At 40.0% G+C, this 20,540-nt stretch overlaps 1 protein-coding gene across 1 annotated transcript; it reads left to right on the top strand.

Annotated features, from left to right (window-relative positions):
• The first annotated feature begins 1,431 nt into the window (after positions 1–1,431).
• Positions 1,432–4,583, top strand: lsm6 (LSM6 homolog, U6 small nuclear RNA and mRNA degradation associated). The gene is made up of 4 exons (XM_061092168.1): positions 1,432–1,487; positions 1,934–2,040; positions 2,131–2,244; positions 4,401–4,583. The coding sequence occupies exons 2-4, from the start codon at positions 1,947–1,949 to the stop codon at positions 4,433–4,435; spliced, it is 243 nt and encodes an 80-aa protein (XP_060948151.1). The 5' UTR covers positions 1,432–1,487; positions 1,934–1,946; the 3' UTR covers positions 4,436–4,583.
• Positions 4,584–20,540: the final 15,957 nt, after the last annotated feature.

Below are 20,540 nucleotides of genomic sequence, written 5' to 3'. Positions count from 1 at the left end.
TATAACAATGGTAAGCATTGGATCCTCATATTTGGAAAATCTGCACCACAAAATATGTAGAAGTTCTGTTTTAAAAAGCAGGGAAATTATTTATCAAAACATCCAATTGACTAATTGATGAATGGACTTATAGTTCCAGCTCTACTGGATTTATACAGACTCCATCAAGATCCAGACATTATTCTCCTTCCTTGTCGGCAGATCAGACCACGACCCAGAGCTCTGGTGCTGGACTAAAGGTTTACTGTCCAGCATAGCAGCCAACTTCCATCATGACTTATGTTCACGACTGTGAGAGCTTGCACAGGTCCAAGTAGGCTGGACTGTAAAACCTCTGCATAGCACAGAATCTCAGGGACAAAATCCTCCCTGAGATTATGCGACACACGTTGATCTGTGAAAGTCAGAGCATTCCAGGAATTGTTTTGATAATTGACAAGGCAGTAAGCTTGTTTATGGCTTTAAGGCTGAACCCTGTTTGTCCCTTTTTTAACTATGTAAATCTTTGAGATCTTATATGTATAACCTTTTTTCTCTCTCAAAAAGGTAAATGTCATTCTCAGACAGCGAGACTTTGTAGTAAATAGTAATTGAGACTAAATAATACATCTGCACAGATTTGATGATGAAGCGAGTGTTTAGAGCAGCAGGACAGTGCGGTTTGTGTGTGACTCAAAATAAACTACAAAGCCCATGTACATCTAAGTGTTATTGTCCCATGGGAACAACGTGTGGTGCATTGACTATTATTCTTGATTATGTTTTTGAACAACAATGACATAGATGAATGAGCTATTTGGATTTTTTGTGGGATAAATTATTTTAACATTTATAATCCACATGTGCAATAAGCTCCAAGGGAGCTACAGACTTTTTGTTTAAAATTGTGTTTTATTAAATCAAACAGTAACTAATTACTCACACAGCAACGCTACTTACAGTCTTTTATTTGAGGTTTTAAATATTTATGTCTATTCTTGATGTAGCTCTTTTTAACGCTGTCCCTTTTAAACTTAGTAATCAAGTAACGTTTTGTATCATCTTATGTAGCTTTTACAGTTGGTCATCTACGTATATGTGAAGGACTTTGAATTATCTTCTTACCTTTTCAAAAGACCCGGTGACAGACAGAAAAATACAGACAATCACCAGACGTATAATGTTTATTCGAAGTATAAAGGCTAAGACATGATCTTAGCCTCTCATATTCAATTTAAGGTTGTTGTGTAGGTCCCAACTTTAAAATAAAAACCTTAAAACACGAATACAGAGACATGTGTTTATAATATGTAGCGTGAGAATGTGTTTTAAACAATCAAAGTATGTTTAATGTCATCAAACCTTCAGTGTTTAAATTTCTGTCTGCTCTTCTCCCTCTGACGTCATGGCACAGTGTTATTCAGTCTCTTGTCCTTCCTCGGTTGCCGTACACTGCTCGCCTCTGATTGGTCCACAGCTCCCACAATCGTTTGGATAACGTCCGCCGGGTGAGTGAGATGAAGCTAAACATGATGCTAACGCTAGCAACCCTGATAAAAACACACGTCACCGTGGTCACTTAAGTTTGCGTCGATTCCACGACAACACGCACAAAGTTACTACACGTGTGAGGGCGCTCTGACGTCATTACACGGTAGCATTTTCAATTAAACAGATGGTAATTAGCGGGTTAGCTACACTTCTTTAGCTAGCGGCTAACGCTACATGCACGCCAAATAGTATCCATCACAATGATTGCGTTTTGTAAAACATCAACACTACTACACAATGCTCGGCGTTAATAAAACACACTTTGTTTTAGCTAATGCAGGCTATCTAGCACTGGTTAGCTAGTTAGTTAGTAAGTAAGTTAGTTAGTGACGTGGTGTGGTGCTCGTTAGCTAGTGTTGCTAATTCAGCAGCTAGCATCAACCTTTTGTTTGTCAACCCACAGATCAAACGCAAAGATGAGTCTGAGGAAACAAACCCCGAGTGACTTCCTGAAGCAGATCATCGGCAGACCCGTGGTGGTCAAGCTCAACTCGGGGGTGGATTACAGAGGTGAGGCCGCGGACATGTCTCAGTCTGAACCCTGGTCGTGTTGGGTTCACTTTTAACACTTTTACATTCCTGTGTGTCTCTCACGTTCAGGTGTGCTGGCCTGTCTGGATGGATACATGAACATCGCCATCGAGCAGACAGAGGAGTATGTCAACGGGCAGCTCAAGAACAAGTATGGAGACGCTTTTCTAAGAGGAAACAATGGTAAGTTCTATTTATGTTTAAGTTTTTGTTGTCGTCTTTAACAGAAATAAAGGACTTCCCTTCCTTTTACATATATGCACATGTAGCATTTGTCCTCACACTACTGTCTGTCGTAATCTCAAAGTATTTAAAAAGGACTACATTGATTTGTGTTGAAGTGTCAAACAGGCATGAACCTTATTCACATATTGCCTCATATCAGCAGCTTAGTCATAGGTGATGATAGCAATAAAAACCAAATATGTTACTTCTATAATGAAATGTTTCTTTAAATGTGTTTCAGACGAATCAGGTAATTGAGGGCAGTAACCTGCCATGTAAGGTCTATAGAGGTTTAGTGGATATTAAACATTCAACTAGGATTTTGTTCTCAACAAGAAAAAAGGGTGGAATTCACGTCATAAACAATATTATTTTAGGATTCAGAGATTTTGAAAGTTATGTTTCCATCTGATCTGACAGGATTGACTACTGTGAATTCCCCTTTTTAAAGAAGTACTTACTAGTATCCATGTCAAACATTACAGGTGGTACGATTATTTTTAAAATATCTCTGTTAAATATAACAGTGAGCAGGCTGGCAGAATACTCGGCCCCTGACACTTCAGCTGAGGTGAAATTGTTAGAATCCCAGTCGAGGTTCTATCAATTAATAAACTTATTTAAAAATATTTTTAATGAGTGTACTACTCTTCAATGTATTTAACCTATCAGAATCACAATTCTTTTAATTGCCAAGTAAATTTGCACATACAGGAAATTGCCTTGGTGTGGTTGGTGAACTGTACATAAATAACAATCAGACGTTAAACAACAATATCAAACAAAACAATATATACAGTAAGAGAGTTATGGACACTTACAGTGCTAAGGTGCAGAGATTTTCTGGAATAGGTGGTGACTCGGGAGTTCAACCTGTAGAGTCCACACAAATATTCATTAACAAGGAAAACGGCTGTTTGTGTGTGTCGTTGTGTGTAAAATATGTTAGCGGTGTTATAACCAAAGACTGTATATCTGCTCTGTTTGAGGACATTTGTATGGACAGATATCCCAGCAAGTGTATTAGATAAACATCAAATTCTCCTTATTGTTCCAATTCACAAAAACATTGACTGGTGAAAATAAACGAAATAGTTCTGACACAGAAAGACCTGATGCATTAAGGGGATTTTAATGATGTGGTGCTTTAACTTGTCTAGGCATTTGTACATTGAATAATCATTTAAATTGAACTGTTCCTCTAAATCCACTGACACAAGCCATTTACTGGAATATTTATAAAATGTGAGAAAAGTCAAAGCAACAGACATTGGCTAACTATGAATGAAAGAACTATGAATGATTGCACTAGTCTTTAAGTCAAGTGTGTAGCTTCATCCATCTGTCCAGATTTCCGGAATCCAGCCATGTACTGGATCTATTGTATGAATCCCTCTCGACTGGGAGTCACGCTGGTCAACAGAGTGCTCAGTGTGATAAACAGCAGCCATAGATACATTTGAAATAAGAAGGAAAACTCTAACCAGCTGCAGTTTAGTGAAGTCTGCAGTACTTCTGTAGATAATCCCAAAATTATTTTTGTTTTATTGCAATATACTTCAATGCGTCAGTGTTTCCAACAGATAATTGATCTGTAGTCAACCATGGGAAGTGCAGGGTGGGATGACTGCAAACAGCACCGAGCATCAGACATCAGCTGAAGAGAACATTCACAACCAGCCACCATTTCCATGTGAATCCTCAACTGTAGCAGACTTTTCAGTCAATAAATACAAGCATTTATAATAAAAACTAAATAAAATTCTTGGCTGGATTCAACTTTATTTAGTTCAGACAACATTCGATTGATGTTGTTATTTTGGCTAATTAGTTTGAATGTTTTTGACATTTTACGGCTTTTTCCACTTTCCCTTCTGGTTTTCCCGTTTTGCAATTAAAATTTTAGATCTTGATATTCTCAACCACTTGTCACTGAAATTAAATCACTCGGTACCTCTAGAAAGCTCAGACTTTTTCATTTGGTGCATGATCTCATCAAATGATAATAAAACATGAAATTACACTTCTGAAATTGGCTTCTGAGATGTTGTGTTGTTCAATAAAACTGCAAATTTTAATCTTTCTCTTTTCTCTCTCTCTCTCTCTCTCCACAGTTCTCTACATCAGCACCCAGAAGAGGAAAGTGTAGTTGAAGACGATTTTGTGTCTTCATTTTTATTTCCCAGTATTTGATGCATGAGTGGACGAGTTCTTATGATTTTTTGATCTGTAAAGCCTGAAGTCCTGAAGAATGTTTGTTTTTGTAAAAGTGGAAGTTAATAAATCCTGAGTTTTGATCTATGTCTTATTTGTCAAATATTATATACACATTTTAAGTGTTGACATCAGTTTGATAAAACTATAGAAACTCCCTTTTCACAATGTAAACACAACAGTATCATTTCATCAAGCATAATTTTAAAGACTATTATGAGTTCATATTGTAATATCTTGTGATTTAATTCTAGAATAACGTCCATCAGGCTTCTCCAGTGCCAGTGGGAGTGTAGCAGGGGAAAAGGTCCTTTTTTTTTCTTCATCCATCTTTCTCTAAATCCCTCATAGTTTATCCCTGGAGCAGACAAAGACCAAATCTACCACTGTTTTACCACAAGGCTTCAAAAGGATTAGAACTTAATATTGTCCATTTTTTTAGTGCTAATGTGCTCATTTGGTAATTGATCTTGATACAAGTGGCCTGCAGTAAACCCACTCCTGAACAGCCCCTGCACAAATGTACACATCATTACAAGTCATATAATAATCTCATTAAATATGGGTGGATCTGGATCAGTGGGTAGAAATATTTTTTCTTTAACAGTATTACTTTTTTCACCATTTCTTTTTCTCACAAAATAATTCATGGATCTCGATGGAAAAAATGTTAAGGGGACTAATATTTATAATTTACAATCCAAATATAAAACTGGATTTAGTCAATTTAAATGTGGTTTTATAAGGGGACTGGTTGAGCCTTGACAGAGTTATGCTCTATACTGAGTGTATTTGTAGTTCAACATAAACATTTCTACATGAACACTTATTAATCGTTACTTAGCTTTTACCTTGTTTTCAAATTGAAGATGAGTAATGTTGCTGAAAGTATTCCTACAACAACGCCCTGATGCCACTGGACAGATTTGTAATGATGGGCGTTTGCTTCAATCCAGTAATGTACCTGCATCTGAACTTTAGTCAGTATCCAGTAGATAAATCATTTGGCATGATATATGACCCATGTATACAAAATAACTTGTTGCTACAGCTCTACAATTGTGGAGACATTTAGATATGAACCTTTGCAAAGAAAACTGTTCCCTCACAGGCCATTCAGATATCCACTGCTGAATGAGAAAAGCAGTGTGACTGCAGGACTAATCTATAAATGGTGCCACCTGCAGGTTTTGTCAGGCTGCATTAACACGTAAACGGATGTAACACATGAACTCCCACTGCCCTGTGCAGCACTCCTCCGTGTTTTAGTGCGTTTGAACATCTCCGATCACACAGCTTACCTTTCTTTTTTTTTGTCATCTGTGACTTGCACATAGATGCTCTTTGTTCCTGAGCCGGGCTCGGCCATCTCCATTTGACGTGTTTACCCTGCGAGAATGAACGCAGCTGCATATGCAAGGAATTGGAAGTTTATTCCATTTCGGCGTGGCCTATGATAATTTAGCAAATGAGTTCAAAAGTGGCTTCACCTCATTACGCTAAGATAAGAACGCTATAAATATGTGATTCATTAGGCTCTTAATGAGAATGCTGTAGTGTGGAGGCAGTGAGGGGAATTATTTTCCTTCCAAGGGTGGATTTTTTAGAGCCTTGTTTTCCAACCTGTACATGCGCACTCTGGCCCCTGGAAAGAGACAAAAGGCTGCCAAGGTCAGGCCCGACTTGAGAATGAAGGACACGTTATTGATCAAACTCTGCCGAGCTGCAGCTGTAGAGAGGGAATGTTAGGGGGGGGGGGGGGGGGGGGGATTGAGCTGCAACGTAGACACGCACACACACACACACAAGCAGACATGGCCACTGAGTGATGTGTACACAGAAACGCATTGTACACAGAGCAACACACAAAGAATCATTATGGCACCTAGTGAGGGTTAGTACAGGCAAATATTTACCCACTGGAATCATAACCGAGCCGCCGGCTGTGTGGCCTCGCAGGGAACCCAATTAATACCATTCACACAAATGACCTAGTGGCAGACATAGTGGTATTGAACCATGTGATTTCTCTTTTACAAAAACACTGAACTGATGGTTCTCATTTTGCATGTCCATGTGCGTGTCAACATGTGAGTATTGATCTCAGCCTCACATCCCCCAGAGGTCCGAGCCACATTGTTTCCCTTTTGGATCATTAAAGTAAGGAGCTCCATTAATGTGAAAAATCCACCTCTGTTCATTTCACATATAGTTTTAGTCTTTTTCCGCTTGTCTGGCTCTGGAGGCCACTGGTCCCCACTCGCCCCCATCACAGCCAGACGGACTCAGGGGCTGGATGAGGATGCTGCAGTGGCTCAGTGTTGACGTATGGAGGTGAGTGATGGAGGGGAGAGGACAAAGGAGGATAGAATAGGTGACAGCCTTGTTATGGAGGGAGAAAAGGAGAAAAAAGGGAGAGACTCAAGTCTTACAGCACCACCAGCTGCCAGAGCGGCAAAACTACAGTAGAGACACGGGAGGAAAGGGAGGGAAGGAGGGAGGGGAGGAGGAGGGGAGTATGACTTTGGCCCTGACTGATCACTGCAGCATGACTGTCTAGCCTTTTCACAAGGGATCAAAAGATGACAAGGACAACCTGAAAATCTGTGTTTTTCAGTGTTGGGCAGTGCAATGTTCTCATTTGGAGGACAAATTGCTGTCTTCCATGCAAATCTATTCAGCGTGGCTCTTTTCACATGATTGTATTCACCAGGGTTCAAAGAGTCCGCGACACATCGGGAACATTCAAGTTATTTATTTTTTCCTCCCACGTTGGTTTTTCTTCTCATTGCAGCACACGTACACGTTCGGAGGTATCAGTGAATCATAGATGCAACACACAGGGTTGGACATGTGAGGCATGTTGCAGTATAATGCATCGCAAATGCAGCACGAATTAGATTGGCACTCGGTCGTGTGCATAATCAAGCCGCAACAAATTTCACGCACTTATCAGAACCCCAAGGGTGGTGGATTTTTTTTTTTATATCAAGATCTATGAATTATTCCCTGTGAAAATGGTGAAAAATAAACTAAAATCTCACAGTGTTAAACAAAGTGAACAAGAAAATCCTGGATGCGACACCTTGATCCAGATCCACGCTAATACTTAATGAGTTCTTCCCTGACCCGTACTGCATTCCCCAAAATCAACAACAAAATGGACAGGGGTGAATAAACATAAACTACGTGGCCGGGGTAACTACATCCTTAAAAATTTACATTTGGTTGAGAGTTAAATCGAGATCATGTTTCTTCTATGTAACAGTTTTGTTGTTTTTTCTTTTGGCCGTATAAAGCGAGACCTTCCTCCTCACACTGTATCAGGATCCGCTCTGTCCTGCGTGAACTTGACCGGGTTGAACCTCGGCCTGACAGCCCGTCACGTGTTGTGGATGTAAATGATGACCGTGACCTCCAACACTGCTTGGACGCTCTCGCATTCCACCGGCCTGGGTCACAGGTTCCGTTAGGTTAGCGCAGAATAAACAAATACCACAGAAACAGCTTAACAATGGCGGGCTTATGTCGAAGACAGCTGCTACTGGTTAATGAAGCGAATCTCTCCTCGTTTGTCTATTAATCCATTCATCCAGTTACATCCTGTCCCCTTAAAAAATATATATCGGTGGGAAATGAGTGTCCCTGAGCTTGGCTGACATTTTGATCCAGAAGGTTCCCTGCTCCACTTTGTCGTCTTTCCGTAACCTAAATCCAAGTTCAAGTTTGACGGTTGTTTTGATCCTAATTGAGTGTGAGGGCCTGTGCTGCTCCGTGACGCTGTGCAACCCCTAGGCTCTTTATTTAGCCCCGAGGAGAGTCAACCTTGGCCAGAAATGTGACCCCTGACCCTCTTATCTGGAAGAAGCTATTCCCATCACGGACAGGGGCTTTTCGTGATTCATCTTGGCTCCGGATGGCAGCGTGATGCAGATGCTAAGGTTAGGGGAGCGCGACGAGGTAGAGAGGCCAGAGAGTTGCACGGTTGCAGTCACAGAGCATTTGCTGTGTGTGTTTGCGTGTGTTGCACAGGATCTGATACTTTGAGCAGCGACAGACTCACAGACACCAGGCGGAGGAACTCTAGCACGGTTCAGTAACATGCTCCACGTGAGTCCTTGAACCTTGACACCCCAAAGACTCTCCAGCTGTCACACAACAGCAGGGTCTATTTTAGAAACACGTTCTCCTGAAATCTTACTGCACGGTGACCATATTGTATTATTGACCTGACCCCCTTATGCCACAGTAAGATGGATGGACGTGAATGCAAAGCACATCATCCCTTTCCTTCTGGACAAACAAGAGCAGAGTTCGGCTTCTTGTCTTTCTGAACAAAGTGGTGCATCTTCAAATCAGCCTCTGTTTTCAAATTCATTAAAGATAATTTGGTTCATATATTTCATCTTATTATTTCAGGCAAATTAATTGGCTTTTTGAGGGCTTTAACGGTAACTTAAATTCTGAATTCAGAAAATTAGAAAGTTGTGAAAATTTACTTTCATTTATTTTCTGTTATTTATTTATTTTGTTTTATTTATAAATTAATTTTTGTTTTTAATTTAATTTAATTATTAATAATTTTTTTTTTATGTACCTCCTTCGCAGTAGCATACTGCACACTTCCTGCGCTGAAGTGGACTGCGTGGGATTTATTTTATTTTATTTTTTCATTTTAATTTAATTTTCTTAATTTTTTATATTATTTCTTAATTTATTTATTTTAGTTTTTAAATTTAAATAGTGCAGGATATTGTGAAATGAATAGGTGGTTTGAGTCCTGCCAAATTTAGGGGATCAGTATCTTGCCTTGGACCCATTGGCATGCAGATGGGGAAGAGTGGGGATTGAACCCCCAACCTTCTTGCTGGAGAACAATCACTCTGCCTCTTCGGCCACACCACCGATTGTTGGAGGCTAGATTGTGATCATATTTTAAAGCTCTGGTGATGGAGGTTGTGTGTCAATGTTATAAATATTTTCTTTGAATGTTAAAATTGATGGATGTGTATTGACGTTTTTAAAAGGCACTGATGATAATTATTATAAAGCCTCTTCTCAGTTAAATCATATGCTGATAATACTTCAGCCTTGAGCCTGAGCGTGAAATGCTCCTTCCTAATACCCACATGAAAGTGAGATTCAGAGCTGGTTATATTAATAATCTATAACAGAGCAGTAGACTTGAGTTCACTTGATGAAGAACAAGAAGCGATTTGATTGAAAGCACTAACAGCTGCTAACTGGGCCTTGAGGTGAGACTGTTTTAATTAAATACAGGTTTGTGTGTTGAAAATAACATTAAATTGAAACTAAACTCTTTAACAGAAATTGAAAACCTCCCAAAAATAAATCAAATTACTCACAAAAATAAAAATGAAAGTGACACTAGAGCAGAATTCTTACATCCCCTTTAATTGAAACAAGCCTTATAGCTCAGGCTACACTATGTTTCTAAGCTACACATTGGAACTAGTTACAGGTTTAAAGTTCAGTTTATTAACATACAGTGGCTGGAGAAATCCAACCAGCCTATGAAACTACATTTAAATCCACTACATCCCCGTATGTATTTGTATCTACAAATAAAATGCACACACTCGATAGATATCAGTTCCCTAAATGGGCCTTGTTTCATCAAGGTCCACAAACTGCTGAAAAAACAAACCGACAGACACGGGTGAAAACATAACCTCCTCTGTTGAGTAATGAATCCATGTTAAAACCTCCAGAGGAGCAACTCAACTGACCTCGAGTTGAAAGAAACTCAAGTCGTTGCATTTGAGAGCCGGGCTGTCCTTCAAGTCACATGGATCTAATAGTAACGTATTAGTCCTATTTACTGAGATGTCCGTGTCTTAACAAGCAGCTCTTAATGCAGCTTTGGAAGGACATTTTTTTAAGTAATGACGTTTGAGTAATCAGTATTTAGAGACAGAAAAGTCTTGCAATGAACTCGCCATTTGCTTGAGACTCGTCCTGGACGTGTTTCAATAGACTTAAAAACCTCATGTTATTACAAATAGTGTGGCACATGTTTGGGAACAATGTCACGTCTGACTGTCCTCAAATTATATTGATCTGAACTTTCCACCTTTGATTACGGAGAGGAATATTTGTTTTTTTCAGGGAAACTCACAAGTAAAATCCTATGACAAACACTTGATGAGCACATGAATGAGGTCATCAGTGCTTATGAGTAACACTTAGTGAGGATGACATCAAAGAGCCTTTCCCCGTTGCCTTTGTGCTTCCGAGTGGCTATCGCTCGTCCTATCTTTCAGCCAAGTCTCACGACTATGCACATGAGATTTGCATGAAATACAAACTAGCCCTGCACTCAGGCAATTAGCCTCCATTACGCCGGCGTTCCGATTGCCAATTTGTCTGCCATGCAAGGTAATCCCACGTGCTGCTGGCAAGCACCCAAAAGGGTAATAATGGTATTGCAAGAGCCCTTTGTTGTTGATTCCTCTCAGACTAACGGCCACAGGCGGCTGGCGTGTCACTAGATGAGATGGAGAGGAAGTGGAAATGTTTGCACGGCCGTCAGCAGCCGAGACATGAACCTTTGCCCTGGAGTGCTACAGTGCAGAGGCTTTTAGGCTGCAGTTGTTCAGGAAGTGGTCCAATTCTGTCCTGTAACATGACTCGTAAAGAGTGAGCACAAAGAGAAATATGAGTCGTCCCCCCCCCCTTTCAAAGGTTTTTAGGAGAGCAAACAAAAGATTAAAACTGATATCGTCAATATTTTTACCTCTGACAAGGAGATTATCTTTTGAGCCAGGCCCATTTGTTTACTGGTTGGTTGGTTTGACTGCAGGATTACACAAAAACTACTTAACATGTTCCCACAGAGGCTGGTGGACACATGGGCCAGGAGACAAATCATAACATGAAATAGAGTGTTCTTTTGTTGTTGATGAAACAAATCATGCATATTTAGGGGACTGATATTTATGAGATCCAAATGGAAATCTGGATCTAGTGGATTTAAGTTTGGTTTCTTAGGGGGTTAGGTATTTCAGCTGCTGTGCGGTAACAAATACAAGCACAGACCTGTAATTACTATCAGTTTGTAGCTGAGATAATGTGGATTCAGTCGAGTATCAACATGTTTATTGGATTGGCTTATAGGGACCATTGGGCATTGACGTAGGTGTGAGCTCTACTGAGTGCTACTCTAGTTATATCAGTAATAATAAGTCATCATCTTCCGAATGTGAAGCTCTCCTCAGCTCTACAGAGAGTTTTAGTTCAGATTTGACTTTTTGGGGTTAATCCTTCTCCCAACACCAAGCCATTGACACAGTTAGCAGCTAATGATCCATATACTTGCTCTGGATCTGCTGCATGTAAATAAGAGGCCATTTGCTTCAACTTTGCTCCATTAATTTAACAGTCAGAGATAAACGGTGCTGTGTTTAAAGTTTCTTCCCTCGCCCCCAAGTGGACAAAAAAAGTCAGCCCTCTATTTTTCTTTAAAATATTGAAAAATGTTTTGGACACTATGGTCTTTATTGATGGGACAGAATTCCAGTGTGAAGGTTGGGAGAGAGTCATGCAGGAAGGTGCTGGGTGGAAACAGAATCTAAATCCTGAGTTCACGGGGCACCTGATCAACCAGGTGAGCTATCAGAAGAACCAATCATCACATGTTTGCAGAATAATGTTTCTGAGTTATAACTTGGATCTTGTTTGTGTCAGTTTGACTGTTATTTCAGGCGTTGAGGATAAAATTGAACTCAGTGGGTTTACGGCTGAATTCTGAGAGAACACCAGTGGTTCTCCTAATGTAGTTGGCGGAGAAAACAGTTAAATAGTAAAACATCTGTTACATCCAACCCATTGTGTTTGTTTCTGTACAATAGTATTATAACAAAAACAATTGATGTGGAAACAAAATCATGTATAACTCGTGTGGCTCTAAACTGGCATTTCGATCTAATGGAACTTCTTTGCTCTAAGTTGCGTTGAAGACAGTCTGGGCGTCTGACTGAGAGTGCGTGTGTGCGTGTGTTTGTGTCAGTTTGTGCGTCCGCAGTTATGGAGAGAGGCTCGGTGGTTCGACTCACTGCACTTAGAGGGCCTGTGATATTGCTCAAGGGTAAAGCCAGACAGAAGAGTTATGACTTGAGCCCATCTCTGGCCATCAGGGAGGTCATAAGGAGGCTACAGACTCAACCGCACACACACATTTACCTAACACTCAGGAACACAGAGTGAGCTACCTAATCTATCACAAACAGACACACACACAGACACACACACACTGGACTAGGGCCAGCATCAGAGTCAGGGCTCTGTCATAAACACAATTACAGCCTTTCAGTCTTGGGCCCGAGCTAAGTCTCTCCTCTGATTGTGTGTGTGTGTGTTTGTGTGTGTGTCTGTGTGAGAGAGAGGGGCTGTACTTGGACATTTGCGTCAAACATATTACGAGGCAGACGAGGGAGAGCACCTTTCACATCAAGATATGATTTCCATCACAGAACAGTGCTGCAACAAGAAGCCATTAAATTCAATGTGACACTCCGCAGGTTAGCCACCGATGCTTTTTACGTGAGAGTTTTTAATGACCGTCATGGAAAGTGGAGAGGAGATGCTCTCTGGCACACAAACACACACACACACACACACAGACACACACCCTCTGGCAGAAGGCGTCTGTAGAAATGGAGGAGAGACTTTTATAAGGAAGCCTCATATAAAGGAAGATGTGGAGCAGGAGGCATTTGACAGACAGGTAATGAAGAGAGGTGAAGTGAAGGGTCACTGCTTTTAACAAGACCACAAACTACAACTTGAGAAATATTCTTACATCATATTTGTTTGTCATCGTATCGATATTGATGTTGTATCCACAACAGGAAACGCTTGTATGACCTTCAAGTTAAACGTGTGCAGTTGTGTTTTGGTTATCTACAAATTATCTAGACCACTTGTCCCTGCAGTGTGTGACTCTGACATGTGTTTTGCAGATATAGCTAAGCCCCTTGCGCCCTCGTGTGGCAGACACCGGTGGTTGAATCCCACTCTCAGCCAGCCACTCAGCCCTCTTGTTCCTTATTTTAATTGACCTGGATTTGTTCCTTTGCTTTGCTATAATGAAAAAGCGAGAGGTGCCTTGAGACTGAAAAACCCTGTCAGCTTCGCCCTGCAGCAATTCCCACACCCCAAAACTGGGTCCCCTTTACAAGATCTACTGTTTGAAGCTGAGCAGAAATAAAAAATTTAAAAGACCTGGTTGCTTCAATGCCTCGCCATGAATAATTAAGAAATATGCATTTTCAGATAATGGAGAAGGGAATTTTAATACATTTGGATGTACATCCATTGAAGAAACACTTTTGCATATATTTGTGTGGCTCCTCTACATGAGTTTGTCTTGTATCCTTATTTCTCTGTGTAAAGAGACAGTAAAATATTCATCCGGCATTTGGCACTGAGTTGGTGGAAATGTTTAACATAAAGAATGAGCTGGATCACTAAAAAAAAAAGAAAACAGAAACCTGTACAAATAGGACATGTGCTCATTTGGGTCGTGCACTGAAAGGATATGATTCCACAATATGAACTGTTCATATACATATTGATGCTGTCTGTCTGCTGCTCACTCAGCTGCTGTGAGGCTCAGACTGTCAATACAAGGGAATCAATATTCCACATGAATAAGGTCAATCAATCATCATTCAATTAAACATTAAAAAAAGATTACATTGGTTTTGAAAAGAAGATCAAAAATCAAACTTAATTGTAATTAGTTGATTAGACTGTGAAGTAATATATTTATATAGTTCCTCTATGAATATATATAAATATATTATATGAATAAACCAAATATTGTATATGTGTGGGATTAATCACAATCTATTAATTACAAAGTTCTACTATTGATTTTCTTTCAGAAACAAATGTAATCTAATTTTAATGAGATCACATTTGTTTCAAAAGTCAAACTTTGTAATTATTGATTAGATGTGATGTGATATAGTTCTTGTATGAATGTATAAGATGCTAGATGAATAAAAAATACTGTATATACCTTGTGTATATATATGTGTAAATAAACGTTCTGTGTGGAAGTATTATAGGTCAATGTGTATTGATGTGAAACTGCAGGCTGGACAGTACCCAAAGCAAATTTCCTCTTTGGGACAATAAAGTATATCTTGTTTTATCTAAACATAATCTCATCTATTAATTTCAATGTTTGACTTTTGTTTTACTTTCTGAAACCAAAACCTTGCAAATAATAGATCAGGTTGTGATTTGATATATACGTAGTTCCTATATGAATATATAAGATCTTATATGACCAAATACTGCATATAATCTATAAAGTTTAGTCAGTCTCACCTGTCACCATTTGCATGTGACAGTAATATTTCAGACGTCATAAAAATGGAATTTGAGGATGAGTTCTCCCTCGATGCTCTTTGGCTTCCCCCCCTCCTCTTGTCATTACACAGAGCAGCTTACAAGTCCCTGTACGGTGATGAATCATAGACCATGTTATATTTTACACTTGATGAGTCATCACAGGTTTAACTCTTCACATTAAAGCCCGGTGACAACTTTATAGTCTCCATATTGGAAAAAGACTGAACGTGTTTTGCTTTGCTACAACAGAAACCTCTCGGTCTTCATAACTCATCTGCTGCGATGGCAGAGCAGGATTGAATCCTCTTTGCTGGGGGACGAGGTGTGTGTGTGTGTGTGTGTGTGTGTGTGTGTGTGTGTGTGTGTGCGCGCGTGTGTGTGTGTGTGTGTGTGTGTGTGAGTGTTTGTGTACTGCGTGTTTGTGTGTGTGATTGAATGAATGTTCGTCCTATTTAAGTGTCAGCAGCTTCTTGGACCAGGGGGAGGCAAGACTTCACAGCCATTAAATCAGGACAATGCTTTTTGTGTCACTGATGCTGGCGTGAGCTGCCCTGCTCCCTCTCCCTCTCCTCCTCCTCCTCCTCCTCCTCCTCCTCCTCCTCCTCCTCCTCCTCCTCCTCCTCCTCCTCCTCCTCCTCCTCCTCCTCCTCCTCCTCCTCCTCCTCCTCCTCCTCCTCCTCCTCCTCCTCCTCCGCCGTCACTCTCACAGCCGCCATGCAGCCTAGGGCTCCAAAAATAAATGATGGCTTCCCAAGTGCATGGTCAAGGCCAGGCGAGTTGGCCAGGGCTGGGCCTCCTTCGAGATTGTGACTTCTCGTTGGTGTGCCCTCTACTGGTAGATTGTGTTAACTACACTCACACTTAAGGAGTCGAGAGACGAGGAGCACTGTTGAATACTACACAGTCAAAAACCTTTTACTTTATCACTGACCATTTCGTGATTTTGCTATCACTAACCCTAACCCCTAACTCCAACCCTAACCCTAACCCTAACCCAGACCCCAACCCAAACGCTTAGTCTAACCATGGGAAATGGAAAAACTTGTTAAGGTCGTACAAACTCGCTCATGGTACCAATCGATCAGGCGTGTCTAAGTCAATGATGTTTTTTTATTTCCCTATCGGTTTGTGTGTTGGATTTCATTGTCAAAAGTATTAATGTTCATGTGTCCACATGACTTTGCAACCTCGCAAATGGACACTCAACCTTTCATTGAAATGTCCTTGGGGATATATAGTTGATCGGTGAATGATTCAGGGGATTCAATTTACAATCTGTGTCTCAGGTCCCAGAGGATGACAAACACAATTATCTGTTTCTTCATTCGTCTCTTTCTTGTGAGACTTGGATGACGGAGATCTGGACCTGAACAACACCAAACTTTAATAAACAAGTTGTAGAAGACGGTTTCCATCTCCTCTCCTTGGTCACTCTTGACGACGGGCAAGAGGAAGTGAGGGCACAGAGAAGCCGAAGCGGGCCAGTGAAAAGTTTTCCCAGTACTGACCTGAACTCAGGCTTTTCTGCTCTCTCTAGAAAATGCTAAGTTAAAGAGAAAAGGAGCCATCTGTGTGTAACATATAGAGACGGGGAAAGTATATTTATATTTTTCCAACCACCCACTGAAACAAACATAAGTTAAGACTATAACTTAAATGATCATGATTCTGGACTATTACAAGAATTATTTCAGTAATTGATGAATTGAAGTTCAGCTTCTCAAATGTGGAGATTTGCTGCTTTAAGCTCAATATATTACAAATGAATGTGTTTTGGTGAAGAACCATTGGTTTGAGACAGTGAGCCATTTGAAGACTAGACCTTGGGCTCACTGTTTTATGACAAACTTCCCAATTCCATTTTATTTGTATAGTACCAAATCACTATGTACAATATCAGAAGGCACTTTACAAAGTAAGGTTAAGACCATACAACATAATGAAGACTCAACTGTTTCCTCGATGAGCAAACGCTGTGGAGAGAAACAAATAAAATCTCCCTAACAGTTTAACCCATAAAAGGTTTGATCAAATTTCAGGAATACTTTAACTCTAACATCATACAATAATTCAATTCATAAACATGATCTTTGAAGTAGTTTCAGCACAAACAATAATTTTTATTTCATGGCATGATTCTTAATTGTTCACATATTCATATTATTCTGTCCACACATTACAAGTTTATTCATGATCCGAGGAAGCGTCGCCGTCGGCTGCTCAGACTCTGTGATACTCTGATTCTGACAAGATGACTTACACTTGAATGCAAACATGGAAATGAAATATACAAAAGAGAAATATCCCACTTGTGTCAGAATAAGAATTCATCCACACACACACATCCACAGCTGCAGCCTCGTCTGCTCTCCATCAAACCTCAGCACACTGAAGCGGAGCTGCCGAGGAGATGAAGTGTCTCACAGGCAAGTTCTGTGGTCTGCTATTAATTTTAGATACTCCGAGGAGTCCATATATATCTTTTATCCCTCTAATTAGTTCTGCTGTCTCCAAGTTGGTCAGATCCATTTCACCCTCCAAGATAGCGGCCGGTCAACTCGTTCATGGAACTCATCAAATATACACATTGCATCTCTGAGGACTATTCAGGCTTTAATACATATTCAATGTGTGAGTTATTGTTGTCAAAGGCAGACGCACTCAACTGCAGTTCAGAGAATTGAGAGCAATTTAACTCACATTTCTGAGCAGCCCGTTATTGACACTGGCATCAAACATGAATATGAAACATGAATAATGGCGTACTTACATACAAATAAATGTTCATAGACAGACCAGTGCTGGGGGCCTAAGGCGTTTTAGCTCCAATACTTTCTGTAAAACAATTCAGGACATGTGTTGCCTGTGAAATCGAATCAAAACATCTCAATAGATCATTTATTCATTTTAACAAAATTTATACAAGTTTTATGGATGTTTTTCCTTCTTCTTTCTGTTTTTTTTTCTGTGTGATACTTGTGGAAAATGGAGGGTGGCGCACCAGTGGGTGGACTGGGTGTCCACTAGGGGTCAGGATGACACAAAGCATTCAGCACCTGCTGTGTGGAGGAGAAACAACTCCACACAGGATGTTTGAGCTTTGTGAATGATCCACACTGATAACGAGGAAAGTGTTGATTAAAAATAACTAATTTAAATGGAATAAAAAGCAATTATAAGCATTTTATAATTATGTTTTTTTTTAAATTTATTTTACAGGAAAAAAAATACTTTGTAGAAATAAACGCTACATTTACAGAAACACGATAAAGACGTGGGGACAAAATAAATGTTTGACTTAATAGATATGTTTAAATTCAACATATATAATAACCTAACTTTACATGGTGGCATGAGTCATTTTTTACAGCTGTATTAATACTCATCTATAAACAGATCAAATCTTAAATACAGACTGTTCGTTAACTTCACGTTCTGTCATTACTATCAGAAATTACCATCAGCTGTATTCTGTTGTTATGTAGCCTGCTGTATATTCTCCTTATGGATATGATCACACATTATTATATGCAGTAAAATGTAGTTATTTCTAAATATATTCCAAAATGTTGGTTATGAAAGTTTTTGTTAGAGAGGTTATGGTAAATTAGTGGTGAAACAGAAGAAAATTTAATTAAATGCTAAAGTCTAAGTATGATTTTTTCACGTAAATATAATTTTTCTACGAATATCAATTTCATCTAAAGTGTATGTACACACTGAATCGACACTGTCCCGATCCTGGGACGATCCTTCATTGTGGAAAAAAGTTTTCTTACGCCTAAACTTACTAATATATTCAGTTTGTCCACGTCAGAAAGCAAATCTAACTTCGAAAAATTATTAAAAACATAATCATAAAAAACTGCTCAGATTCATTAAGCACATAGAGTGAGTTTTTGATGTTGTACTGAGGTTAAATTACTGTCGGCAGCACACAGCGTGTATAATTGTATCCTGCTCTTTGTTGTTTTCATATGTATATTAGAAAGTGATAGAAATTAAGAATTAGTTGTTATTTAAAATCATTCATCATAACAGGATATATTTTTAGGTTATAAATGATATTATATGTGAATCGAGTATATCAAAAACTGATAAAAAGACAGAACAGGAAGAAAATATTAAAATTCATAAAGAATACGAAATAAAACAGATGTCAATTAAAAGAACCAACTGCAGGTTTTTTTTTTATGATGAGCAAGTTTACTTCAGTTTTCTTACAACTCAAAACAAATGGCATGAATTTTTAGCTGTGTTCCATTTGGACTTGTACAGAACCTGTGTTTGTGTGTGTGTTTACAGTGTGTGTGTGCGTGTGTGTGTTGAAATACGTGTGTTATGTATGCTATGTACAGTATAGGGTGCTAACACACAACGCAGCAGGAGCAGCTCCAACATGCTGGAGTCTTTAACAAGCTGTCAGGGGCCACAACATTGTTCTCGACCAACAGTTAACACAGAGCACTGAGCAGCTCCAGGTAGTGACACCCTCAGTGCCCTACACACACACAAACACACACCCCACACAAACTGTCTGCACACACTCGTGCTCACATTCTCACTTCTGGCCCCATACACACCACGGCAGCTAATAGGCGGCAGTGTTGTGGCTTAATGGAAGTGCAGAGAGAGTTGTGCTGTTGAGGTAGATAGGGCCCTCTGGGCAAAAACACATTAACCTATTTGGAGGGCGTGAATTCTAGATGGTGTTATTAGCAGAGAGTCTGAGCACCTTCAGCCGAGCTGCGCCAGTACTCAGCGCGAGTTTGTGTTTATGTGTCAGAGGGAGGAAGGAGGTGAGAGGAAGAGAGAATAAATTCTCGTTGGAGTCGACTGTCTCGGACCAGAGTGAAGTTTCTTTTTTTTCTTTTCGCACAATCCCTGTGCTGGGTGTGAATCAGCCGGCTGGAGGAAAACTTCCTTCACCAACAGTGTTATTAGACTTTTCGGCTGCGGCACCACGGGCGATACAGAGCTGCGAAGCTAAGGCTGTGAGGAAAGAGACCAAAAAACACACAAGTTCAGTCATCGTGACAACAGGTTGAGCCATCATACACTTTTCACCAAGCAATAAAATGGCTTCAATCTAATCACCACTGTTAAATACTCCATTTTGCACTAAATGCTTTGAAAAAAAGGGGCAATTACACTTGTGCCATCCACCAATTCGATCCAATTAGCCAATTAAGGCTAATTACAATTTGAGCTGTGGCACAAGGGTTTTCATAATTAACCATCTATCAAATCTCCACCCTCCTTCTCTGCAGAAGACACCCAGGCAGCAGCAGCAGCGGAGGAGGAGGAGGAGGAGGAGAGACGGCTCCTCTTACTCCTGATCCTCCGGACCCTCGTCCACCTTCCCCCAGGGGAGTGAAGCTTGGCTCCAGTTTACAACACACTGCCCTCATTACCTGTAAATACATTTTAATTTGACCCCCTTTAACTGGATACATTAATTAATCCATGTTTAATAATTATGTTGTATAACCTGGCTGTAGAGCACAGAGTGAACCTGACCACACAGAGTCACCTGCACTGGATGGACTTATTGAGGTGACCACAGGGGCAGCGGGGGTCTCTAACCCGCGGTGTCCTCTCTGCCGCACACAACACTCTAACCCCTATTGTGCTCCATCTACTTTTAGTTTGATTCT

Source organism: Limanda limanda, chromosome 2 (genome assembly GCF_963576545.1).
Source record: "Limanda limanda chromosome 2, fLimLim1.1, whole genome shotgun sequence".
In the NCBI taxonomy this organism is placed as follows: domain Eukaryota; kingdom Metazoa; phylum Chordata; class Actinopteri; order Pleuronectiformes; family Pleuronectidae; genus Limanda; species Limanda limanda.
Note: the sequence above shows the minus strand (reverse complement) of the source record. Positions and strands in the feature narration are given on the sequence as shown.